General features: G+C 40.5%; 1 protein-coding gene across 1 annotated transcript in view; it reads left to right on the top strand.

Moving 5' to 3' along the window:
* The first annotated feature begins 3,858 nt into the window (after positions 1–3,858).
* Positions 3,859–27,748, top strand: part of RBPJ (recombination signal binding protein for immunoglobulin kappa J region) — a 48,542-nt gene continuing 24,652 nt past the window's right edge. The window contains exons 1-2 of the mRNA XM_058192751.1: positions 3,859–3,953; positions 25,901–25,939. Coding sequence (XP_058048734.1) covers positions 3,934–3,953; positions 25,901–25,939 — 59 coding nt within the window. The 5' untranslated portion in view covers positions 3,859–3,933. The remainder of the gene's footprint in view (positions 3,954–25,900; positions 25,940–27,748) is intronic.

Genomic DNA, 27,748 nt, shown 5'->3' on the forward strand with positions numbered 1-27,748 from the left:
ATGGAGTGAGTCCTGCTGCTAGGTGGGTTAATCCTATTATATCCTGGAGGATTATGTCTTAATCCCATCACCCTAGAGCTTTTGTCTTGTACATAGGATGTCCCAGTCTTTCTTACAACCAAAACTGGGCTCAAAATTTCCGTGGCTAAGCAAGACATTTGTTAAGGGAGTTTTTGCCCCGTTCTATGACCTTTGGTTAAGGGAATCCCTGCGGTTGTTAAGTTAGTAAGCTGTGTTGGAAAGAAAATCCATCCGATTCAGTTCCAAGCTGAGAGAAAGACGCTGGAAATAACATGGAGGCTGATTGGAAAGAAAGTTGGTTGATTGAGGAAGCATCATGTGGTTCTGGGACAGCTGACCAAATGGTTGAATGAGTGGATGGATCTTTATAGGTTTCTCTGACTTTGAATTTTGAACGGTGTTGGGGGCTGTTCAGTGAAGGGGTTCACTCCATTATAAAATCTCCTAAGGACATTGCATCAGCAAACTTCAACCAAACCTATCTCAGACAAATTTGACCCCACATGGCCCCATAAGAACAACAACAGCCAATAGAATGCATTTTGCTAAATGGTGGTGGGTAATTCTTTTCGTTGCTGATGGCTATGTCCTGTGTTATATTTTTGGGTGAGGGGCTGCTTGCTGTAATCCTATTACTCTGTTTTTGTTAGCTTTCGAAATTGCTGTCTTGAATGGACTGCTGCAGGCAGTATTTGCTTTGCTTATGAATGGAGCCTTCTAGATAGTCGGCTTCCTCTTTCAATAAGCTCGTTATCGCCTTAAGTGCTGGCATCTGCTGTGGGCTATCAAGAAAGGCTGGGGGCTGCTTTCTGCCTCTAAAAACGTGTTCCTCCATTTCTCCTTTGGGGAAATATAATATTCTGTTTCTTAATATTCCCCAAAATATTTCATTCTTCTAGGAGTGGCTTTGCTTGTCAGAAGGTCACAAAAGGTCACTGCAACGGTCATCAATACATGCCGATTGCCAAGCATCTGAATTTTGATCATGTGACCCTGGGGATAGTGCAACAGTTGTTAAGTGTGAAAACCGGACATAAGCAGAGGTGGATTTCACATATTTTTACCACCGGTTTGCTGCATGTGCCTTCCGCACCTGTGCCCGGCCTTCCACGGATGTGCTTTGCTTATGTGCACACCTTCCGCGCTTGCGCCGGGCCTCGAAAACGTGGCTAAATAGGACAGCATAGTGACAGGGTGGGTGGGCGGGGCCAGCCACGATCTCTGCTACTGATTCGCCCGAACCGGTCCAAACCAGCTGAATACCATCACTGGGTCATAAATCACATTTTTTCAGTGCCATTGTAACTTCAGATAGCCATTAAAGGAACTCTCGTAAGTGGAGGACCACCTTATATCTAAGAAATATGATGCGCTAATTTCCCTGTCCAGAGCTAATGTCGGCTGGTCTCCAAAAAGCCAGACAGAGCCTGAGGTGAACTACAAGGAGACCACCAAGAAATGCACGAATTGAAGATGAAACAGAAAGCGGAGGGGCGGGGGGGGGGAACCCCTTTTTTATAAGAGGGAACACTCAATTCAGAGATTTGTATTTTGATGCTTTTGAAAGCCAGCAATTAACAAGTCTGCATCTCGGGGATGTCCCCAATTTAATTTTGGATGCAAAAATGCCAGGTTGAAGAGAGGATGGCTCATTTTGCTAACTTGGTTGGGATTTATTTTTTTTTAACCCTCTACTCTGCACTTTCCCTTCATTTTTAATCATTTTCCTCACTTTGCGTTCATATTGTTTTTAAAATGTTGCTCTGCGTTCACTTTTATATTGTTTATTCATTGGTTGTTTTTATTTTTCTTTTTTCCTTTCCGATCTGACTTTTGAAGAGACTTGTTCATTTTTTTAATTTTTGTCTTGATATTATTATTTTTATTATTTTATTATTACACTTTTATTCATTAAACATGAAACTCAGTCAACTGAACATTCAAAAATACAAATAAAGAAATAAAATATTATTTTATTTACACAAAATGACAGTATACACAGCAAACGAGATAATTTTTTTTTTTTATACATTTATATCCCGCCCTTCTCCGAAGACTCAGGGCGGCTTACAGTGTGTAAGGCAATAGTCTCATTCTATTTGTATATTTACAAAGTCAACTTATTGCCCCCCCAACAATCTGGGTCCTCATTTTACCTACCTTATAAAGGATGGAAGGCTGAGTCAACCTTGGGCCTGGTGGGATTCGAGCCTGCAGTAATTGCAGGCTGCTGTGTTTTAATAACAGGCTATCTTACAGCCTGAGCCACCATGGCCCTTGTGGATGCTGGATTTCGTATCACAGATCACTAGTCAAACACTTCCCAAGCGTTTAGGACTGCGTGATGTATCGACAAATTATGCGAGCAGATCCCAGTAAGGTGGCCTTCTGCAGCTGACCAATGGTGATCTTGTCAGTACCAATTGCTTTTAAGTGCTTGCCTAGGTCTTTAGGCACAGCTCCCAGTGTGCCGAGTACCACTGGAACCACCTGCACTGGTTTATGCCAGAGTCTCTGCAATTCGATTCTCAAATCTTGATATCTGGTGACTTTTTCAAGTTGTTTCTCATCAATTCTGCTGTCACCAGGTATAGCAATGTCGACTATCCACACTTTTTTCTTTTCTACAATCGTGATATCCAGGGTATTGTGTTCCAAAATTTTATCAGTCTGTATTCGGAAATCCCACAGTAGTTTTGCATGCTCATTTTCAATCACTTTTTCAGGCTTATGATCCCACCAGTGGACCATCTGAGCGACTGTGTTGTGACATTGTTTGTAGTTGATCTGAGCTATTGTCTTCAGCTCAGTATGTGATCAATGGTTTCATCTGCTTTTTTGCAGAGTCTGCATTTAGGCTCATCAGCAAATTTTTCTATTCTGGTTTATTTTATTTTTTTAAATTATTATTATTATTATTATTTTTGCCTTGGTATTTCATTCATTGGTGGAAACTTTTCATCATCGTTTTTATTTTCTATATTCCTTTATTTCATAAAAATAATTTTAATTATTTTATTATTATACTTTTATTCATTAAACATGAAACTCAGTCAACTGAACATTGAAAAATACAAATAAAAAAATAAAAAATAAATTATTATTATTATTATTATTATTATTATTCAGTAATTATTTTTGCCTTGGTATTTCATTCGTTTGTGGAAACTTTTCATCGTTGTTCTGTTTTTATTTTATATATTCCTTTATTTCATAAAAATAATTTTATTCCATAAAAATAAAAAAAAATATTTTATTTTATATATTCCCTATTTTTATTTTTCAACTTCTCTATTTTTATTTTTTTCAAATCCCATTCAGTCAAGAGCTGTCCTTCCCCCCCCCTTGCTCTCTCCGAAATGGTCCCGCCCCGCAGCGCTCCGTTTTCTTTCGGCACAAATTCCTCCGGCAGGCCTCTCCCCTCCAATCGCGGGCAAATGGTTCGTCCCGCTACCCCCTGCCCCCCCCCCACCGGTCTAACTACGCCGGGTCGGCGAGCAGGGGAATCCCTTTGGCTCTCCCTCCCGGCTGGTCCCTTCGTCTCGCGAGACATGGGAGCCCAGTTCCCACGCCTGTTGCGCCTCAGCCTGAAGGGAAAGCATAGAGAGAGACAGCCGCGGAGCAAAGCCCAGTAAGTAAAGGAGTGGGCGGGACCGAATGCCGCGTTCTCCTCTTCCCCCCCCACCTCTTAGCCCCGCCCTTCTTTTTTTAAAAAAAAGTAATAATAATAATAAAGCTCGCGCGTGCGCATTGCCTCCCGGCCACTTGGGTCGAGCGGGAGGGAAGGCAGGGAGGATGCACCCGCTCGCGCGGCAACTCGCGCACTCGTATGCCCTCACGCAGGCGCGCGCGCGGCAGGCCCCCTGGGCCGCCTCTCGCGAGAGTAGGAGTTTTGGCGAGAGTTTGTGGAAGATGGCGCCTGTTGTGACAGGGTAAGTACGGGGGGGGGAGTGGTGGCTGCGCGGGACGGTTCCTCCGGAGCCGCCTCGTCCTGCCCTCACGCGAGACCCCCGGACTTGGGCCTCCCGCCGGCCTCTCCTCGTCCGGCGGCGGCGTGGGACGCGCGAGGCCCTCCCTGTTACGGGACACCCCGCTTTCCTCCTCTTCCCCCGGTGGGGGTTCCTTCCCTTAGAGGACCGGCCGGGCGGCCGGGCGGCCGCGTCTCGGGCTCGTTGAGGCTGAGGAGTTCAGGGGGAGGTCATTTCCTGACCACCGGGCCCCGCGGGTGTTTTGGGCGGCCGGAGCTTCTCCTCGCGCGCCCGCAAGCCTGCGCGAGGGCGAGGACGTGTGAAGGCGTAGACACGTGAAACCGCCTTTTTTTTAAAATTTTGGTATTGTTTTTATTTGTTTTGCTGAGGGGGGGGAGGGTTCATCCCTGGGCTTTAGAGGCAGCTCCTTCCCTCCTTCAGAACGCCAACCCTGTGAGGGAGGCCGGCTTGCGAGAGAGACGGCGGGTGGTCTGTCTTCCCCCAGTCAGGGAGGCTTAGACTTGGAACATCCGTGTCAAAAACCTCCGCTTTTTCGGAGTCCCGGCTTGTGCCGCCTAGTTTTATTTTTATTTGCTTTTACACTCAAAAAGCGGTGTGTGTGTGTCCTACAACGTTTCTTCTCTCTCCCCCCCCCCTTTGGGAAGTTTCTTTAGCTCCTCCTCTGCTCGTTTGTTGTTTTCGGACAGCTGGGTGCCTCGATTTCCCTGCTTTTCAAGAAGAGACTGGACTGCCATCTGTCAGAAATGACGTAGGGTCTCCTGCTTGGGCGGTGGAGGGGGCTGGACTAGATGACCTACAGGGTCCCTTCCCAACACTCTTTATTTTGTCCTGTTCTATAATGAGCATGAGACCATGGTAAACTTTATTAACCATCAACAATGAAAGTTTAGGGCAGACTTGACTCACTTCGGATGGTGTGTAGGGTTTCCTGCTTGGGCAGGTGGGGTTGGACTAGATGACCTACAGGGTCCCTTCCCAACACTCTTTATTTTGTCCTGTTCTATAATGAACATGAGACCATGGTAAACTTTATTAACCATCAGTAATGAAAGTTTAGGGGAGGCGTGACTCACTTTGAATGGTGTGTAGGGTCTCCTGCTTGGGCAGGTGGAGTGGGGTTGGACTAGATGACCTACAGGGTCCCTTCCCAACTCTGTTATTCTGTCCTGTTCTATAATGAGTATGCAGACCATGGTAAAGTTTATTAACCATCAACAATGAAAGTTTAGGGGAGGCGTGACTCACTTCGGATGGTGTGAGTTTCTATAGGAAGCCTTGGCTTTTCTGAAGAGAGAGCTGTCATTTCAGCCCTATAATTATCTGGCTGTAATGGGTCACATCGGTTGCGTAACGTGGTTAGTTTCCCCATCTTTCTTGCAGCAGGTTGGTAACCTGTTTAAGGGATGAGCTGCTTCCCTGACATTGGGTTTCAGACAAGTTTGACAGATGTAGTAATAATGGGAAATTACTCCGCAAGGACAGTTTGGGGGGGTCACATACATGTTCCACTGTGAAATGTAGGGGTTCTCTTTTATATCAAGCAGAAATGGCTGCTGCCTCTTGTTTTGTATTTCTTCCCCAATTTGTTCTCTATAAATATTATTGCTTCTGCAAATACCAGTAGTATATAACCTTTGGAGCCTTAAAATATATTGAGATGAGGGTTGGGGATTGGGCCTCGATTTTTGTTTTCCTATTTAGAGATCTCAATACTTGTTATAAATAAAGGGTGGTTTAATCAGCATCTATCACCTGAAAGTACTTAATTGATGGAGAGCATGATTTGCTGCTTATAGTAGTTGTCTTCCTCGCAAACCTATTCAAAATATGTGAAGTCTCTGTGATATAAATATTAACTTCTGTAAAAATTTGTATGCTGTGGTTGCTTATTAGGACTGTCATCACTTGATGTCCACTGTAGTAATAGTTGCTTGCTCAGTTTTGTTACTTGTAACACTTTTGTTAAAAGGAATTCCTATCTCTTTTATTTATGGTTGTCCATTGGTCTTGTACTTTCCTCTTTAAAAAAAAAGCCAGGATTTTTTTTTTTAATTTGAAATCATGTCCTTGGGTACCAAAAGTTAAGATAACCAAATAAAACAGACTTTGAAGTTATGTTTCAACTTTTCTGGGATGTAAATAAAATAACTGTTTGCTGTTTTGTTAATTACTTATATCGCAACCAAATGGATACTTATCAACACTTCAAATAGATTATGTGTAGGGGTTGGGGAAATCCCATATTTGTTGCCATAAACATGACGGTTAAATTAAACCTATTGCTGGCTGAAGTTTTGTTTGTTCTAGTGGTTTCTAAGGTTCTTATGAAATGGTTGTTTGGATGTTATTCCTGAACATTTGCAGGGATTGTGGAGAAAAGCTTAGCTTTGCAGAAAAGTTGGGAGTTTAGAATACTGCCTGATGGTAGAATAAAGCAGTTCATAGTGCTTTCCAAATTAAGCATTTTAAGATAAATTTACAGAATTTGCCCATTTGAAAAAAGTCATCTTTGCAAACACAATTATACTACATTAATAATTGTTCCTTTCCTTGTTTTTTCAGTTGTGGGTTGGACTTCATTAGCTGATTTCAAAACACAATGCTTTTGGCATCTTTTAATTCTTTAAGTACATCTTTTATTCTGCAAATGAGATATTAGAACACACATTGCCAATAAGTCATAGAAAATCTACATATTGCCAATTTCATAGAAAATCTGAATATTTTACCGTATATACTCGAGTATAAGCCGAGTTTTTCAGCACGTTTTTTGTGCTGAAAAACGTCCCCTCGGCTTATACTCGGGTCTATACGGCTTATACTCGAGTTTTTGTTTTTTTAAGCCCTCGGCTTATACTCAGTATATCGGCTTATACTCGAGTTTTTTTTCTTTTTCACATTTTACCGGACGGCGCTGGAAGCCCTGCCGGTGCAGTGAGAGGCGGGCGGGGAGCCAGCCTTCTCAGCTGAGGGAGGGAGGGTTTCCCCAACCGGTAGGTGCCTCATTTCCCACCCTCGGCTTATACTCGAGTCCCCAGTTTACCCCAGTTTTTGGGGTAAAATTGGGGACCTCGGCTTATACTCGGATCGGCTTATATTCGAGTATATACGGTATTAAACAGTCAATTAAAAAAACATTTCAAAAAAGGAAAAGGATTGAAAAATAGACTGGCAGTTAGAGCTTATGAAATCTCAGCACTTGAGGAAGGATGAAAGCATGAACATTACAAATACTGTGTGATGTTTAGGAAGCGAGATTAAGAAAGATAAAAATCATTTGATGCCACTTCTCATCTTTGGATGTTGCTACTCCTGAACATTTGCAGGGATCATGGTGAAAAGCTTAGATAGTTTTGCAGAGAAGACTAGAGAATTTAGAAAACTTCCTCATAGTAGAATAAAGCAGCTCATAGTGTTTCTGTGGCAGTTTCCTAATCTGATCTTTAAAATACTTGAACATATCTAAGTATGCTGAGCCTCAAAGCCTATCATGATACATTTTCTTTTCTTATACGCCTTCAAAATGGCAACCTTTTATAAGAGTAGCTTATAATGAAAAATATCCTATATCAGGACAAAGTTTAAAAAACCCAAATAAATGGCTTTCTGAAATCTTTCAAAGTCCAAGAAATATATTCATAAATAACTTACATAGCTATATCTCTTTCATAATTCCACAGCTCAAGGACCATCAGTAAAGCCCCCCTTTACTATTCAAAAATGTCAGTGTTCTTAGATGGCCAAGAAGTAGTCTGTCTCAGTGTTTCTTAAAATTTGGCCTCTTTTAGCTATGGCTAACTGGAGAATGCTGGGAGTTGAAGTCCACGCAGTTTAAAGTGACCAAGGTTGACAAATCCTGGTCTATCTGATCACAAGGAGCGTTTCTTAATAGCGCAGACATTCTGTCATGTTTCCTGAATCCAAATAATTTAAGAGTGTCTGGTTTTAATGCCAGTAGTTTGAATTACTGTGGACCCAGATCACACAACAGATATAAACTGATGTATTATGTCCGCTTGCAAAACAAATCAGGCAGTTTACCAAATAATTTGTGTGATTTGAACTGCCTATATTTTGAGAGGTTTTTTAAAAGAAGAAACACCAAACATCATGCCTATGAAACCTTGCCACACACACCACAACAGATTAACTCAGAAACTTGAGTGGGATGCGCATGATAAGAAATGAGTTGTTTTTCCTAATTGTAAAGTTTTTTTTTTTTACATTTATATCCCGCCCTTCTCCGAAGACTCAGGGCGGCTTACATTGTGTAAGGCAATAGTTTCATTCTATTTGTATATTTACAAAGTCAACTTATTGCCCCCAACAATCTGGGTCCTCAATTTACCTACCTTATAAAGGATGGAAGGCTGAGTCAACCTTGGGCCTGGTGGGACTAGAACCTGCAGTAATTGCAGGCAGCTGTGTTTAATAACAGGCTTCTTACAGCCTGAGCCACACCGCTCAGTTATATGGGTTTTTTTTAAAGCTCAGAATCTTCAGGATTCTGATTCAAAGCCAGGCTTATAACATGTCACAATTAGTTTAGTGACTTTGCCAAACTTGTAATAAGTTGTGGAATTTGCTGTGTATTGAGGGACAGCATTAAACACCTGCACCCATTTTATTAAGCAGTTTACACTAATGATTTCATTATGCTAGAAACATTCTAGGCAGAATAGTATAGAAATAGTGTAGGAAAGGGTTAACCTTAAAGTGCCATGTGAATTATAAATTCAAGGTATTATCTTTCTATCTAACCTTTCTGCAAAACAGTTCAGCATCACGGCAGTCTAATGACGTGAGCTGAGTTTGCTCAGAGCCTAAGCCTTTAGCTGAACTCAGATTTTAATGTGAGATTTCTCTATCTAGCATTCAAGGCATTATGGTACAGTGACATACCCACCCACACCCAGGGGAGGGCGGGGGGGGGCCCTGCAGCGAGTGTTTACATCCTCTAGTTTTATTAGTAAGTTTCAAGGAAAACAAAAAGGATGCGTATTTTCTGCTACGTTCCCTTATGTTGAAATGCAAAGCTAACTATTAATTACTTTCAGCCAGTGTGTTGTAACTTCACATTTGTAAACAAAAAAGGTACCGTATATACTCGAATATAAGCCGATCCGAGTATAAGCCGAGGTCCCCAATTTTACCCCAAAAACTGGGGTAAACTGGGGACTCGAGTATAAGCCGAGGGTGGGAAATGAGGCACCTACGGTTGGGAAACCCTCCTCCCTCAGCTGAGAAGGCTGGCGCCCCCGCCCGCCTCTCACTGCACCGGCAGGGCTTCCCAGCCGTCCGGTAAAATGTGAAAAAAGAAAAAAAAAACTCGAGTATAAGCGTATATACTCGAGTATAAGCCAGTGCTTAAAAACAAAACTCGAGTATAAGCCGTATAGACCCGAGTATAAGCCGAGGGGACGTTTTTCAGCACAAAAAACGTGCTGAAAAACTCGGCTTATACTCGAGTATATACGGTATGTGCCTGTCAGATTAAATCTGAAAAATAAATTGTTTCTCCAGACAGAGGTTCCTTGCACTTTTCTGAGAAATAATTGAAGCAGGTTTCATTAAATGTAGCATTTTTAAAAACTGCTCTCCTTGTTTTAAAACATTTTAGTCTCTAAGTATTAATCCATAGATGGAAGTAATTGCTTACATGAGCCTTATATCAGTTTCCCTCAAGTGAACAACCAAGAAAGCTTTTTTAAAAATACATAGATAAGCTTATTTTGGTAGTCATCCTAGATACTACGTAAACAGGGTTGTACAAGCTAACAAAAGAGCTTACAAATCTCTCTGAATTTTTTTTTGCAATATTTTATTGCAGGGGTAGGCAGCTTTGCTGTTTCCAGGGATGTAGCAGCAAAGAAATGAGGTAATTTTGTTAACAGCTGGGGTCTGTGTTTTTATGAGAAGAGGTTGCACTTAGAAAAGAAAATCTAGGGTTTATCAGGCAGCATTTTCATTATTTACCCCAAAAAAAAACAATTGAAAAGAATTTATGCCATAATATGCAGTGATGTTAGAGATGATTTTGCAGATGAATTCCTCCAAAGGGAATTTCATGAGAGTTGGAATTGCCTGGGATTGTGTAGCATAGCAAAAACTTTCCTTACTTTAGAGTCTTCCCTTGCTCCAAAAATTGAGATTCGTTCTTGTCTTGGGTATCAAGAGTACCGTAGATATCCTGATTGTCATTGTGCATGTCTTTCTAGAAAGTACTAGCATTCAAGCTGAGTTTTCCTACGAATGTTTTCTTTTATTCATTTAAATGTGTTTATAATTACGTTTACACTTGTATCTGTCATAAAATACATGCTTGACAAAAATAAATAAAAATAAATAGTTGTATTTGCATGTCAGTAACGATTGTATGTGAATTGTACTGGTTACTCGTTGACCTTTTAATGGGACAAACCAAACATCTATTTTTTTTTGGTAGAACATTTTCTAAAACAAGCATATTCAGCTTAAAGAAAAAAAAATATTCAGTGCCATTTTTGTAATGTTCTTTAAACTTGTAATGGTGTGATACAGCTGCACTTTAAAGATAATTGCAGATTAAACTTGGATGAAAAAGTTCAGTAACTCTTACATGTTTTCTTACATGAATTTTCAGTATGTTGCTGTTAATGAATGCTACAAAGACCTTGAAGGACTTATTTTAACAATGGCTTTTTAAGAAGGTAACCTCCTAGATAACTTCACTGAAGAAAGCAGAATGAAAAGGACAAACATTTATTTAAGACTTATTTTGATTTTTGACGAGTATGGGCTTTGATACTTCACTGATATTTTGTCAGTGAAATGTTGCTCTATTGGACACTTTGACAGAGTGTAATATTCCATAAATATGATTTCTTTATTTACAATTCAGCTTACATAGTGTCCCCACTCTGCTTCCAATAACAACTCTGTGAAGTAAGTGGGGCTAAGAAAGTGAAAGTGGTCGAATGAGCTTCCATAATGGAGAGTGGACTTAAAGTTCTTTTGTTATTATTATTATTATATATTTTATTGTTTTGATGTTTACCAACTTTTAATGTTTGTTAAGCTGCCCAGAGTCGCCTAGAGAGATATGCAGCACACAATTCTAATCAATAAATAAATACCTCCCTGGTACTCCCTGCTTTAACTACTAGACTAATCTGGCTCTTATCACTTTGTCAATTTTACTATAATGTTTTGGTGGGCGCATTGATTTGTGGATATTTTAGTGCTACTTAGATAGAAACTCAAGGGTTCAAGAGGCTAGAGATCCAAAACAAGAAATATATTCTCTTCAAAGTTTGAAATTATATAATAGTTTCTGTGTATCATTTATTATGCTTGTTAAAAGCTCATTCTAATAGCTCTCATTAAATCATTAAAAATCTCTCTGATTGGCTACAGGGATTTAAGCTGTGAAGACATCTTGAAGACCTGGTCTGAATCTCTGAAGCTAAGCAGGGTCCATTATGATTAGGACGTGAATGATATTTATTCCCAGGGTGAAAAGCTAGACTGACAAGTGGGAAAAAAACATAGAAGAAGGCAACTTAAAATCAGTGCTGAAAAAAGAAAGTTAAGTGAACGCAGGGAGCTTAGTTCAATATTTAAGATATATTATTTATATTGGAGGGGACGCGGTGGCTCAGGGGCTAGGACATTGAGCTTGTCAATCAAAAGGTCGGCAGCTCGGCGGTTCGAATCCCTAGTGCTGCCGTGTAACGGGGTGAGCTCCTGTTACTTGTCCCAGCTTCTGCCAACCTAGCAGTTTCGAAAGCATGTAAAAAAATGCAAGTAGAAAAAATAGGGACTACCTTTGGTGGGAAGGTAACAGCGTTCCGTGCGCCTTTGGCGTTGAGTCTTGCCGGCCACATGACCACGGAGACGTCTTCGGACAGCGCTGGCTCTTCGGCTTTGAAACGGAGATGAGCACCACCCTCTAGAGTCAGCAACGACTATCACGTATGTGCGAGGGGAACCTTTACCTTTACCTATTTATATTGGACAGTCAGTTTGTTTATGCGTAATGGCTAATGCATCAGGCTAGAAACCAGGAGATGGTGAGTCCTGCCAGAGGCATAAAAGTCAGCTGGGTGACTTTGGTCTCTATCAGCCCAATGCACCTCACAGGATTGTTGTGAGAAAAACAGAACGAAGTAGTATTAGGCATGTTTGCCACCTTGAGTTATTTATAAAGAAAATAAATGGTACTATGAGGTTATTTAATTATGTATTTATTCTTAAGTGTTATATTGTAACAATTACATTATAGTATATTAGTAGAAACTCAGGACAGCATATCTAATATCTTTTCTCCCACTATAATCTTTGTGGTGAAGGGTTACACTGGGAGAGAATGATCGCCCAAAGTAACCCTCAAATTTCCATGGCTGAGAGAAATGTCACCCTTCTTTATTCATTAAAGTGGATACTTGAATCTGTTGAATTTGCGAATATGATGAAACATTAGGTCACGATCTGCTTTTACGTTTCCTAGTATTGTACTCTACTTCATACAATGTTATATTTACGTACAAAAAGTCCTATAACAGGAGCAGTCATATTTCTCCTTATAAGTATATTATTACACTCAGGAAGAAACTATTTCAATGTACAGGTAGTCCTCACCTTACGACCACAATGGAGCCCCAAAATTTCCGGTAGCTAAGCAAGACAGTTGTTAAGTGAGTTTTGCCCCATTTTACAACTTTTCTTGCCACTGTTATTAAGTGAATCGCTGCCGTTGTTAAATCAATAACATGGTTGTTAAGTGAATCTGGCTTCCCTATTGACTTTGCTTGTCAGATGGTCACAAAAGTTGGATCACATGACCCTGGGACAGTGCAACCGTCATAAATACGAACCAGTTGTCAAGCATCCAAATGTGACCATGGGTTTGTCGCATAAATGTGAAAAACGGTCATAAGTCACTTTTTTCAGTGCTGTTGTAACTTTGGTCACTAAAGGACAGATGAATTGTTCTGTATCTTGTAAGTTTTAAATTTCTGTAAACTTGTCTTTATTTCGGATAGGATGGTGAGGCATCAGTGTAACAAATAACTCAAGTGTTGAAAAATAATACATAATTTCCGAATGTTGGACTGCAGATTAAATAATTGCACGTCAGTAATATACCAGTGAATCATATATCATTTTGAAGAACTTGCTGCTAGATACGTGCAACAGGAAGCTTCCAGAAACAAACCAGCCTATTCCATACCACCAAACCATATCACCAAAATGCACATTTGAAATCATAAAAATAAGATTTTTATCATCCCTATCCTGAGAGCCCTGGACACCTAGTTGAGCTTAGTGAGATTTTCTGCAGTTAAGAACATATTTGCATTTCTGTTTTATATGTCGAAAGAGTTGGCTTTGTTGGCCTGCTCTTTTCCTTTAGTGTATAAGCTCCCCCATGTGGCAATACACTACATTTTGCACTGTGCGCTGGAGACGTTACTTACCGTAATCCAGCAACAAAACCTATGTCAGCAAACAGCCAAACTCAAAAAGCACTAGAAACTCCGTTCTGCATTTTTCCTGGTTTTCTTCTTCCAAGACAACATTTGTTTGGTAGGAAATTCCTTTTTATGGGACGATCTCATTTGGTACCTTTGCCAGAGACAACATTAATCTGTCCAGTACATATTTTTAAGTTTTTTAAGAATGGGAGTGAGAGACCTGTATGGATGGGGAAAAATAAATAAAGGCAGAAATCTGTCTGAAATGTTCACTGGGATTTAAACGGAATGTATAATGCCATGTATCTCTTGTTTTATGTCCACAAGCTGATGACTCTGTAATTCAGTTTTTAAAGGGAAACTTTCTACAATAAATGTTAATATTTTGCAGATTTAATTTGTAGGATTTGTTCTAATAATGGCATTAATATTGATTGTTTTTTTCATTTTAATAAAGCAAGGTCAAATCATTTCTGCCTAGCCTGTTGTAAGTTATGAGTATTTAGTTGAGTAAACTGCAACTTCCCCCATCAATTATCTTGGGGGGATGCTATCTTTGAGTCAGTTGTAGAGATTATGATTACTGTACAGCAACCACAAGAGGAACTGTGTTGCACAGTGTGAATTTCTAATTAACGTTTTGCGTTCAACCATGCTTTGTATTATGATATGATTACTACACTTGATATTAGCCAAAACCCCGATAAGTGATTATGTTTAATATTATTCAAAGCATGCAATAAAACCATTGAAGTTTTCAAAAGAATTCTGTTTTAGAGTCCCTAGTGCCGCGTAACGGGGGTGAGCTTCTGTTACTTGTCCGAGCTTCTGCCAACCTAGCAGTTCGAAAGCACATAAAAAATGCAAGGTTGAGAACGAATGGTCTATTCAATAGCACAGCATAGCTGAGGAAATATAGCCTTGGATTCTTTCTGATTTCCAGGCAATTCTACAGTTTCTTTTTCAGCCTCTGTTTCTGTCAAAGCAAAGGTGCAGATGGGTTGAATCAGTGGTTGGCATGTTGCTTTGTACAAGTGGTCCTCGACTTACGACCACAATTGAGCCCAAAATTTCTGTTGTTAAATGAGACATTTTTAAGTGAGGTTTTTTTCCCCATTTTATGACCCTTCTTGCCAGTTGTTAAGTGAATCGCTGCAATTGTTAAGTTAGTAACGCAGCCGCTATCAATGAACCTGGCTTCCTTTTGCTTGTCAGAAGGTTACAAAAGGTGATCACATGACCCCCGGATATTGCAACCGCCATAAATATGAGCCAGTTGCCAAGAGTCTGGATTTTGATCACGTGATCATGGGAATGCTGCAGACGCCATAAGTGTGAAAAAAATGGTCGTAAGTCACTTTTTTCAATGCTGTTGTAACTTCGAACAGTCACTAAACATACTGTTGAAAATCGAGGGCTACCTGTACTTCATGAAGTAGAATACTAGTTTCTGGTTGGAGAACTAGATTATAGCAGGATTAGTTAGCAAGTTCTTAGAATGTACTAGAGCTTTTGCTATCAGTAATAATGATAAAAGTGGTATTAGAAATTAATGTCATGGATTTTTAAAAATTGAAAAGTCCTCGAATGGTGCTTGATTCCTGGTGACTAATGGATCCAGTTGTGTAATTTTTGTGGTTGTGGTACAAACAGTGGTCTGGCATTGTCTTCTTCCGGGATGTTTTTCAACTTTCCATTCAGCCTAAAGCCTTGACATTCTTAAGCAAATAGTGCCCAGGCCAGGCAATGTTTTGCTTATGAGACCTGACTTAAAATCAACTAAACAGCTACTACCTACTGAGACCAGGGTTTTAAACAGAGGAAGAAATTGCAGTTCACCAAAGTAAAAAGGTGTGGTACAAATTAAATAACAGAATTGCAGAGTTGTAAAGGAATCTTGGAGGTCTTCTAACCCCCTGGTCAAGCAGGAAACCTTATACCATTTCAGACAAATGGTTGTTCAATCTCTTCTTAAAACGTAAAAGTAAATTAGTAGTTGTCCAGATGTGAACTATAGCTCACATTTAACTGTAGATTTGCTTACTTTGATGTGTTCTCTAGACTCCTTGTAATGAGCCAGATTCATTAGGAGTGATTAGCTTCTCCCTCTTCTGAAATTTGGACATAGAGAAGTGAGCTTAGTTGCACATTTTAAGTTGATTAGAAGAAATGTCCCATTACATAGCATCATAGCATCATAGTACCATTGTTTTCTGTCTTAACCTATATTTGAAACTGGCACTGTTCTTTGAGAACGATACTGAGAAATCGAAATGTACAGTACATAGAGAAGAGAAGCTAATGAAACCTGAAAGTCTTCTAAGCAAGCGTTTGGAGAAATGTTTGAAATAATTCGGTTTATTTAGCTTTGAGCGGAAGCACAAAGGGAGGGAAAAATAACTGTCTTCAAATACTAGAAGGCTTTGCTTTTAATGCACAGGGAAGGCCTTGAACCAATGGATGGAATTTCAAGGAAGTTGTTTTAGCAATAGATCCATAGAAGCTTCCATTCCTCTTGAATGGAATGCACGATAGACTATTCTTTGCTAAAAAATTTAAAGTTGATTAAGAGAGGGGAGACAATAAGTGGGGGTGGAGTGTTCATTAAATATTTGTTGTTGGCGGCATTGGAATTTTTGTAGTGTTTTTTGGTGAGATTGTATTAAGAGATTTCTGTGAGCATTGCAAAACTTCTGTTACAGTTTCCAGCTATAAAATTTAGTCATTGTGTATTTGGATCTGAGAGTCAACCACTTGCTTTATTGAGTGTAGTGCTTGTCTTTTTTATTCACCTGATACTTAAGAGTGGTCCCAAATGCTGGAAGACTCTGTTACAGTTGCCCCTTGCATTCTACAAGCTGCTTTGACCATTGAGTTAAATGTTCACCAACATCTTTACCAAATCTACTGTATTTACCTGAGAGGAAATTAGTTCTGAATATTATCTTTCTCTTCTTCTTCCTTTGAAAGAGAAGATAGGCAGGAGGTAGAAAAAGTGAAGGTAGATCAAACTTTTATGCAGACCTCAGTGTCTCATTTTGTCAAAGTAGAGTTGCCCCTTCCGGTTTGGGAGTGGGTATTATCCTGAAAAGCCATCCTTCAAAATAGCGTAGAGCCAAGATAAAGGAAAAGGTACTTTAACTGAATTCATAACTACTGATTAAAGATTCCTGAAAAAGAAAGTCACATTTCTAAAATTGATCCTCCCACTCTGCCTGTGCTAGCAGGTCTGTCTCGCACATGCAGAAACAGAAAAAAATTGTATCCGCATGTTGAAATAAAAGGATACTTTTAATATTTATTTGCTATATCAGTATGTATGGAAAGGAAGGCTGCACATCTAAACAAATATTGTCAGAGTTGTTGCAGCAATCAAATCCAGAAAGCACACACAGGTGACTGATTCAGTAGGATTCATTAACTTCTCTTTGTATACATAATAACACATGAGTCATATATACAGTACCAAGAATGGCTCTTCCAACATGTTAGAGGAGAGATCAGTTTAGTTCAGAGTTCAGAGAGCAGACTAGTTTGCAGCTTTTTGTACAGACTCAGATCTGAGCCATGCCCAGCCTCTAAGCTGTTTCATTTTCCAAACAGTCCTCATTGGCTGACCTGTTCCCATGTCTATTCCAGTCTATGAATATTCATATGCTGACAAATATGCTTGCATGGTTTTATTGATTTTTTTTTTAATTGAAAAAGTTTTACAAATTTCCCCCCTTTCCCGCCACCCCCCCTCCTCCCTCCCTTCACAACCCCCTCCCGACTTCCTGGAACAAACACAAGGTATAGTTAAAAATAAAACAAACATATGCTAAAAAATTTTCCCTCCCAACTCAATTAGAATAGAATAGAATAGAATAGAATTTTTATTGGCCAAGTGTGATTGGACACACAAGGAATTTGTCTTGGTGCATATGCTCTCAGTGTACATAAAAGAAAAGATACGTTCATCAAGGTACAACATTTACAACACAATTGATGATCAATATAGCAATATAAATCATAAGGATTGCCAGCAACAAGTTACACTCCTACAATTCTCATCAGTTCCTAACTTCCCCCAAAAACAATCAAAAATAATACATCCTAATCATTCAAAAGCAGTCTGATAACACTTAGTCTGATATGGTTTTATTGATTGTTGATGCCCCTTTCTGCTCTACTTCACCATGCTGGGTGAAAGAGTTTCCAAAAAACACTTGAAGTTCAAAGGACTTGCAGTTGATGGTTGCATACTTCTTTAGTTTGGGGGTGGGGGAGCATCTTTTCTATCTTGGGATGATTTCTACCGAAACATTTTATTTTTTTCCTAAAATAATTTTGGTGCAACCTCAGCTCCTTTTGCAATGTTCCATCATGCATTGTGACTCTCATTCTAGCCAGTAAACTTGTACATTTATTACGGTATGCTTAATTCTAGCCTGTGCGTTTGAGCCATGAATACTAAGGAATAAGCAGTTCATATTAATTGCACAGAAGATACGGTTACTTTTGATAACATAGCACTGGAAAATATTGGACTTTGGGGAGGGAATGCCTAAAAGCTTTCCTACCATGAAGTAAGCTTTTTTTTTAAAAAAAAAATCAGCTAAAGTTAGTAATATTGTGTTAATGATCTAAAGCCATTGTCATAAACGGAACCTTGAACCTTTTAAATTGTTTGTAGTTAAAAAAAAAAAAGAGGTGGAGTTTGCTGGACCATCCTTTCTGTGAAGTGCAGTTTGGCCTGTCCCTGAATTTACATGGAATGACTGAGTTGACATGGTCATACAAGGTTAGCATAGTTCAGTGGACAAAATACCAGACTGTAGCTTGTGTGTGTATGTGTGCAGGTAGATCTATAGATATATATGTAGTTTTTTCATACACACACACGCACATAGAAATACATACTGAAATTTTTGCACCCTTATTCTTTTCTCACCTACACCTTGCAAAAATTGTAGGATTTTTACTACATTTGTGTCAGATGAATGCTAATAGAAAAATGATGCAAGGACATTTTTTTAATTGCTAAACTTCCTAAAGGTTTCAGGGGAGAATGTGTTAGATTTATAGGTTCTTCCCCACTATAAGACTAATGCTAATGTGATGTCTTTTCATCTGAAAATGAGTGACTGATCCCAGATTACTAAGTTTCCTTGTGATTTAAGAGAAACGGAAACCTGATCTTCCCACTACATGTTAAGTATTCTGTTTGCTGTCCTTCAGTGCTTTTATGTCCAGGAGTAACTTCCATTGAAGATGGAGGCCTACCTGACATGACTGTTACCTGCTCCTTGAGCAGGAATCATTCTTTTTCCTATGCTGAAGGGGGTTGGCAGTTCTTAAATTTGAGAAAGAAAGAAAAGAAAAGAAAGAGAAGGGAGGGAGGGAGGGAGGGAGGAGGGAGAGAGGGAAAAGAAAGAAAGGAAGAAAGAAAAGGAAGGAAGGAAGGAAGGAAGAGAGAGAGAAAGGAAGGAAGGAAGAGGGAAAGGAGGGAAAGGAAAGGAAAAAAGGGGAAAGGAAAAGGAAAAAGGGGGAAAGGAAAGAAGGGAAGGGAAGGAAAGGAAAGGGAGGAAAAAGGAAAGGAAAGGAAAGGAAAGGAAAGGAAAGGAAAGGAAAGACACCCATATAGTGGATGGATATTCTGCAGTGATTCACTTAACAGTTGTGGCAAAAAAGGTCGTAAAATGTGGCAAAACTCCCTTAACAAACGTCTCACTTAGCAGCATAAATTTTGGCCTCAGCTGTGGTCATAAGTCAAGGACTACCTGTTCGCATTGAGTACCATTTTGCTCTGCTGTATACTCAGATGCATCAGTTTCTATCTGGCTGGGCATCCAAGGTGCCTCTCTGAACTATAGCAATCTAAAAGTCCCTTGCATTCTGAGCTGAAGGGGATAAACTATTCCTTTGGTTTCTCTAGCTGGCTGAGGAATTCTGGGAGTTGAAGTCCACAAGGCTTAAAATTGCCAAGGTTGGAGACCCCTGCTCTTGGTAACTACACTTTTTTTTTTTTTAAACTGGCTGGTACCTTAAAAATGATAGTAAAATCTCTGCTGGTTTTTAGATATCTAGTACTCTCTAATAGGCTCAGTACATGCAAGCATCTAATTTATCTTGACAAAACCTGGATGCTAATTAGAGCTAATCTTGACCCCCGATTAATTTTTGAATGAGGTAATGCCTGATACGTTCCAGATTGTTACTTAGAATACTAAACTGGAGTGTGTGTGGGAGGGGGAGACAGTTTCTATAAGGCTGGACACTAAATAAATGCAATCACTAGATAAACTTGCACAGAAGTGTCTTTACCTTTTAATCTTCAATTAGGATTAGTAATATTATGTGCTACTGTCTCAGAAGTTCCTATTTGACGATTATCTGAGGCGCTTTCCTGTGTTGCTCAACAGACTTCACCCAAGATGGGTTAATCTCTGATTAGTTTCTGAACTAATTACGAAGTATTATTTAGAAGGCTGTAAGAATAACAGTACTGCATTGGATACTGGATGAGACCTCCAGTTAAAAAGAAAATACTTTAAAACTGGCCGACTAACTGCACTCAATGTGTAGCCCTCAATGGAACTGCATCTACATGGAGGGAGATATGAAGTGGAGTACCCCAAGCCTCTGTTTTAGGCCCAGTACTCTTCAACATCTTCATCAATGATTTAGACAAGGGGATAGATGGGGAACTCATCAGATTTGCAGACGATACCAAGCTGGCAGAAGATAGGCTTAAGATACAGAAGGATCTTTACAAACTTGAACATTGGGCGCTATCTAACAAAATGAAATTCAATGGTGAAAAAAGTAAGGTTCTACATTTAGACAAGAAAAACAAAATGCATAAGTAAAGTATATGTGGTACCTTGCTCAATAGTAGTAACTGTGAGAGGGATCTTGGAGTCTTAGTGGACAACCATTTAGATATGAGCCAGCAGTGTGCTGCACTGCCGAAACAGCCAACACAGCTGCATTAATAGAGGGATAGAATCAAGATCACTTGAAATGTTAATACCACTTTATCATGCCTTGGTAAGGCCACATTTGGAATAATACATTCAGTTTTGGTCACCACCATGTAAAGAAAGATGTTGAGACTCTTGAAAGAGTGCAGAGAAGAGCAACAAAGATGATTAGGGGACTGAAGGCTAAAACATACAGAGAGCGGTTGCTAGAATTGGGTGTGTCTAGTTTAATGAAAAGAGGGACTAGAGGTGACATGATAGCAGTGTTCTGAATCTCAGAAGCTGCCACAAAGAAGAGGGAGTCAAACTATTCTCCAAAGCACCTGACGGCAGGACAAGAAACAATGGATAGAAACTAATCAAGGAGAGGTAACCTAGACCTAAGAAGAAATTTCCTGACAGTTAGAACAATGAACCAGTGGAATAACTTGCCTCCAGAAGTTGTGAATTCTTCAACACTAGAAGTTTTTAAGAAGCGATTGGACAACAATTTGAAATGGTATAGGGCCATGATGGTGGACCTATGGCAGGAATGCCAGAGGTGGCACACAGCGCCCTCTGGGAATGCAAGCCGTCACCCCAGATCAGCTGCACCATGCATGTGCGCGTGCCTCCTGCCGGCCAGCTGGTCTTTCGGTCTCTGCTGCGCATGCGTGGGTCTCTGCTGCGCATGCATGTGTGTGTGTGGGTGGGTCCACACGCATGCGTGGGGGAGCAGGGCATATGCGGGGTTCCGCGTGCACCTGCGCAAGAGGTGGGGCACATGCGGGGGGCACGCACACGTGTGGGGGTGGGCGCACACACATGCACAGGGGTGAAACGTGAGGCCCCGTGAGTGCATGTGCGGGGGTGGGGGCACATGGGGGCACGTGCCTTGCATTTTGGGGGTTTGGGCGTGCTCGCTTCGGGCACTCGGTCTGGAAAATGTTAGCCATCACTGGTATAGGATTTCCTGCCTGAGCAGAGGGTTGGACTAGAAGACCTCCAAGGTCTCTTCCAACTATTCTATTCTGTTCTATTCTGTTCTGTTCTGTTCTGTTCTATTCTATTCAAAATTCCTTTTTTAAAAAGTTTTATTGTATTTTTATTTTTAAATATACATCAATATCAATAGATGAACAGTGTGGCCTTTGGATATAATTCATTTAGTAAGCCATTCTAGGACTAATCATCATCATTGTTTAAACCTACATAATAATACCATCTTTCAACCTCCAATCTTTCCATCTAACTATTGCTTTATATAAAACGTGCATTCTTATTTCTACTTCTGTTAAATATTTCCTTTCCTTCTAGTAAAATTCCAAGTGTGCTCATTGTTTTCGAATGCCCAGTTCTTTTCTATAAGGCTATTACACAAGTGAAAAAAAATAGTTATGAAAACCACCTCCTGTACATATGTAGTATACATTTTATAGCTTTGTATGAATGAATTTATCTGCAGATATTACTGAAATATAGTGGTGTTAATAAGTACCATGTTTCCCAAAAAAATAAGACCTCCCCGAAAATATTTAAACGCATGGGCAGCCAGTCCCCTCCATTTCCTCTGGTAAGGGTTAGGGAGAAAGAGCTGGAAATCAGGTAAGACGGCAAAAGGAGCCCCGTCTTGCTCCGCGCGCCCCAAAATAATAAGACCTCCACGAAAATAAGGCCAAGCATTTATTTCGGGGTTCCAAAAAATATATAAGACAGGGTCTTATTTTCGGGGAAATACAGTACTATGTGCTATTTGGACATAGAATTAAGAAGGAATGTACATTAATTTCTGTTCCTAGTTTATGAATTCTCATTAAAATACTTTTTGGAAAGCCATTACAGATACTCCTTGTTTAAAGACCACTATTAGGACTGGGCAGTTCAGTCGATAAGCGAACCAGTCGCTAACTTTATGTTCTTACTTCAGTTTTCCTTTGCTTTACAGACCTGCTAAGGTCGTATGCATGAGGACTGGTCACAGAGTTACTTGTTCATCACCATCGTAACTGAACAGTCACCAACAGTTTAGTTGCTAAGTGAGGATTACCTTGTATTTTTCTTCTTGGTTTTCTACCATCCAGCTGTGGTTTATTCAGAATAAATCAATAATTAATAAAACACATTTTGATTACTTTTTAAACATCTACCAAACTTTCCCCCCCCAAACTTGAGTTAAATTTGAAGCATATAAATTTTATTTATTTTATTTATTTATTAGATTTTTAATAAATTAAATTTTATTAATATATAGATAGGTATGCTAAAGAGGTTATAGTTTTCTTCCACATGGTTGCTTATTTGAATTCCTGCATGGTAGGGAAGCCTTTTCGACAGAAGGAACTACTATATCCATTTGACATCAAAACGCCACATTGAGATGCTGAGTTAACCAAAATATTTTACATGGTATGGTATTGTTGTAGGTTTATTGAAAATTTACAGATTGGGAGGATAACTCCAGAATTTTCATGGAATAAGGTAGTCCTTGACTTACGACCAGAATTGAAGCCAAAATTTCTGTTGCAAAGCAAAACAATTGTTAAATGAGTTTTGCCCCATTTTACAGCCTTTCTTGCCACGGTTGTTAAGTGAATCAGTGCAGTTATTAAGTTAGTAACCCGGTTGTTAAGTGAATCTGGCTTCCCCAATTGATTTGGCTTGTCAGAAGACCACAAAAGGTGATCACATAATCCCAGGACATTACAATGGTCATAAATATGAGCCAAGCACGATTGTGAGGATGCTGCAACGGTCGTAAGGGTGGAAAACGGTCATAAGTCACTTTTTCAGAAGTCACATAAGTGGCTCTCTAATGGTTACTAAATGTCTGGTTGTAAGCCAAGGACTACCTTGCAGTCATTTTCCCATTTTGTATTTATGTGACATCAGGCAATGAGACATCATATTTGTAACATAAATCTGGAGTGTTATTTCTGTAGAAGTAATGATTGATTTTCTTCTTTGATCATCTTCTGTTATTTAAGCATAATAAATGGATTATGTTTCCTTGCAAGTTACCTTTAGCAATGGCATCTACATAATATTCTACTCTTCAATACCATAATAATGTATTTCAGACATCGGCAAACCATACAGAAGGTTGTATGTTATGCGAAGCTCTAATGTGTTTTGGCTGAACTTTTTTTATTTTATTTTATTTATTTATTTTGTCACAACAGTATATATAAGCATAAGCATGAAAGTAACTATATAATATATAAGTATATATATAAGTATGAGAATGTAATAACTATATTAATTGGATATAATGAAAGGAATCAATAGGACAGGAACGATAGGCACGTTTGTGCTCTTACGCACGCCCCTTAAAGACCTCTTAGGGTGAGGTCAATAGTAGACAGTTTCTGGTTAAAGCTTTGGGGATTTTGGGAAGAGACCACAGAGTCAGGTAGTGCATTCCAGGCATTAACAACTCTGTTACAGAAGTCATATTTTCTGCAATCAAGATTGAAGCGGTTAACATTGAGTTTAAATCTATTGTTTGCTCTTGTATTGTTGTGATTGAAGCTGAAGTAGTCTTCAACAGGAAGGACATTGCAATAGATGATTCTATGAGTTAAACACAGGTCCTGTTGAAGGCGGCGGAGTTCTAAATTTTCTAAACCCAAGATTTCAAGTCTGGTGGCATAAGGTATTTTGTTGTATTCAGAGGAGTGGAGAACTCTTCTTGTAAAATATTTCTGGACACGTTCAATTGTATTGATGTCTGAAATGTGATATGGGTTCCAGACAGGCGAGCTGTATTCAAGAATTGGTCTAGCAAATGTTTTATAAGCTCTGGTTAGTAAGCTACGTAAGATTAGGTTTACAACTCTTAAAGCCTTTTTTGCGATGTAGTTGCAGTGGGCTTTGGCACTTAGATCATTGGATATGAAAACTCCAAGGTCTTTAACAGGGTAGGGTCATCTGTAAGTTTTTGTAACTTTTGGTGTGAAACTACCCAATACAGTTTGAGTTCTAACAGGGATGGGCAGCTGGAAACTTCCGTTTCTTTTAATCTGTACCCGTTTTAAAAATAATCAAGTCCAATTGTGATTTAATTCAGTTCTCTTTTTTTTTTAAAAAAAGATTATTTTTATCGCACTTTTTTTTTCATAAAGTTCCTTTTTCATAATCCTTCCTCCTGTTTTTCCCCACAACAATCCTGTGAGGTGGGTTGGACTGGCCCAAAATCACCAAGCTGGTTTTTCATGCCTAAAATGGGACTACAGTCTCCTGGTTTCTAGGCCAACACATTAACCTCTATACCATAGTAGCTCATTATTATCTAATCAAGGAGGGAAGCAATCTAGGAGAAATTTCCTGACAGTTGGAACAATTAACCAGTGGAACAACTTGCCTCCAGAAGTTGTGAATGCTCCAATGCTGGAAGTTTTTAAGAAGATGTTGGATAACCGTTTGTCTGAAGTGGTGTAGGGTTTCCTGCCTGAACAGGATTTTGAAGACCCTTAAGATCCTTTCCAACTCTGTTATTCTGTTATGGTTGCTCACACAATCATCCAGATGTTTAGATTTGGCGTTTAGTCGAGTTATTCCTATGTACCTGGGATAGGCAGATGATGTTGCTCAATAATATTAAATGATGCAGGATGGAAGTTATGCGGGTGGAGAAGGAGTGTGTGTGTTTAATGTCAACCATAGCTCTTTGGCTTCCAAGGGAGGAAGCAGTACCAAGAGAGGGCCCAAAAGAACTGGCTGCACAGTCCTGAACTGGATGAGGAAATGTGGAAAAGATTCAGGATAGCCCCACCCTAGGATTCTCCCAGGATATATCTATTTAGTTAATTGTTATAGCTGTAGTCTGTCAAGATTCTGTCTATGAGGTGTAAACAAATAAAGAACTGGACTTCGTAATTTGTCAATGGTAATGGTTTTTGAATGGTGCTCTTATCATTTGATCATTTGGCCCGCAGGTCCCATCCGGCCAGCAGGGTGCTTAGATCTGGCCCACGGGGCCCTCTGGAAACAGTGAAGGACCAGCCTGTGGTGCCTTTGCCATTGAAAAACGGGGCTCGGGTGGGCCGCGGGTAGCCGTCCCGAGCTCCGTTTACACTGGCAGACAGTTGGAGGAGGCCATCCCAGCCGAAAACAGCTCATGAACCTGTTTTTGCTGGCGGAGCGGTCTGGTCACCATAGGCGCCCTCAATATGAATGACATCAAACTTGCCATGCCCCCTGGCCATTCCCCCTGCTCTAGATCTTTTGTGATTGCTCCCAAGGGCGCCTATTCCTATTGCTACTATCTTTGCTTTTATTACTATTATTATTATCAGATAATTGGTCGCTCAGAAAGAACGATTTTTGAAAAACATTTCAGCTTCCATCCTCCTGACTTTGTCTTAGGCAAAACAGGTCAGGAATGGAGAAAAGAGAGAGCCCGCAGTCAAGCTGGCATGTGCTGGCACCATTTTGCTTGGATCTCATGCCCATTTTGTAATTCGTGACTTGTTTTTTTTTCTTTCCCCTGCAGGAAATTCGGTGAGCGACCTCCACCTAAGCGGCTCACCAGGTAAGGTTCAGGCCTTGTGTTCAGGCCTAGAGCGGGGCTGTTCCCCAGTGGTGCGTGTTATAATATCCGTTGCCTCTCTGGAAAGGCAAGAGCAGGGGTCCACAAATTACGGCCAGCGGGACCATGAGGGCTACCCCACCCACATTGCTTCACCTACCCGCCAGCCTCCACCCACCTTCTGGAGGGCGAGGAGGCCAAAAACGGGACACACGGAGGCTGAGGAGGTCAAAAACGGGATACACAGAGGCCAAAAATGGGCCTGCCGAAGCCATTAATCTGGCCCGTGCAGGACCACAAAGCTGCCCCACCCAACTTGCCCCACCTACCCGCTAGCCTCCACCCGCCTTCTGGAGGGCAAGGAGGCCAAAAATGGGATGCACAGAGGCCTTAGGAGGCCAAAAATGGGCCCGATTTGGGCGGCAAAGTAGTTCTGGAAGGCGAGGAGGCCAAAAATGGGACATGGAGACTGAGGAGGCCAAAAACAGCTCTGATTTTTGCCTCCCCAGCCTCCAGAAAAAGAGGGAGAGGAAAGGAGGGGGATAGAGAAAGACACATTTCTTTTGTGGGGGCTTCTTTTCTGAAGCTCTGTTTGGAGGCTTTTTTTCTGAAGCTTCGTTTCTGATGCTTTTTTCAGCCTCTGAAACCTCCGTTTGAGAAGCTGAGCAGGGCTACATTCAGAGTATAAAACACACCCAGGTTTTCACTCTCTTTTTTTGCGAGGGAAGGTGTGTCTTATACTCCGAAAAATACTGTAATTAGATGGTCTCATAGTAGTTGTTGTTTTATTATCTTGTTTTCATACTTCTTTAGCAACTACAATTATACTGGCATCTCAATCTTTAAGCAGAGTGGTTGCTGAGTGAAAAATCACGTGATCTCTCTCTCTCTCTCTCTCTCTCTCTCTCTCTCTCTCTCTCACACACACACACACACACACACACACACACACACACAAGTCCTCCCCCTCCCCCTTCAAGGCAGCCACATCCCTTCACTAACCTGCTTTCCACCCCCAGTAGCATAGTAAACTAAAGTTTAATTTGTGTGTATTTTTTAGTGGACTGCTAAATTAGCCATGCCCACCCAGTCACATGACCACCTAGCCACGCCTATCCAGCCGGTCTGCCCCCCCCCAAACAGTCTGAGGGACTGTGAATTGGCCCCCTGTTTAAAAAGTTTGAGGCCCACTGGGCAAGAGGGATAATTGAAGCCGTCAGAGCTATGACAGCAGCCAGTCTGTTCTGTTGGCCTCTAAGCTCAGTTTTGTCAAGAGTAGGCAGCTGCACCTGTGCCCTCATAGAGCTAATAATATTAATCCTTATTTTGATCCTTTAAGGAAAATGTAGAGACCAGCCTGTCTGTTACTACAAAGAGAAAGAGTTCTCTTCCCCCCAGAAATACATAGGTGTGGAGCACCTCTTCCTTAATATTACATCCCTCACAAAGTAAGGTTCTACATTTAGGCAAGAAAAACAAAAAGCACAGGTACAGTATAGGCGATACCTTTCTCAGTAGTAGTAACTGTGAGAGGGCTCTTGGAGTCCTAGTGGACAATCGTTTAAATATCAGCCAGCAGTATGCAGCAGCTGCCAAAAAAGCCAACACAGTTCTAGGCTGCATAAACAGAGGGATAGAATCAAGATCATGGCTTAGGACCCGGGTACTTACGAGACCGCCTGCTGTTACCCTTTGCCTCCCACCGACCCGTACGCTCTCACAGAGAGGGTCTCCTCAGGGTGCCGTCCGCCAAACAGTGTCGGCTGGCGGCCCCCAGGAGTAGGGCCTTCTCTGTGGGGGCAGTGACACTCT

The sequence above is a fragment of the Ahaetulla prasina genome, chromosome 8 (assembly GCF_028640845.1).
Source record: "Ahaetulla prasina isolate Xishuangbanna chromosome 8, ASM2864084v1, whole genome shotgun sequence".
Classification (NCBI taxonomy): Eukaryota; Metazoa; Chordata; class Lepidosauria; order Squamata; family Colubridae; genus Ahaetulla; species Ahaetulla prasina.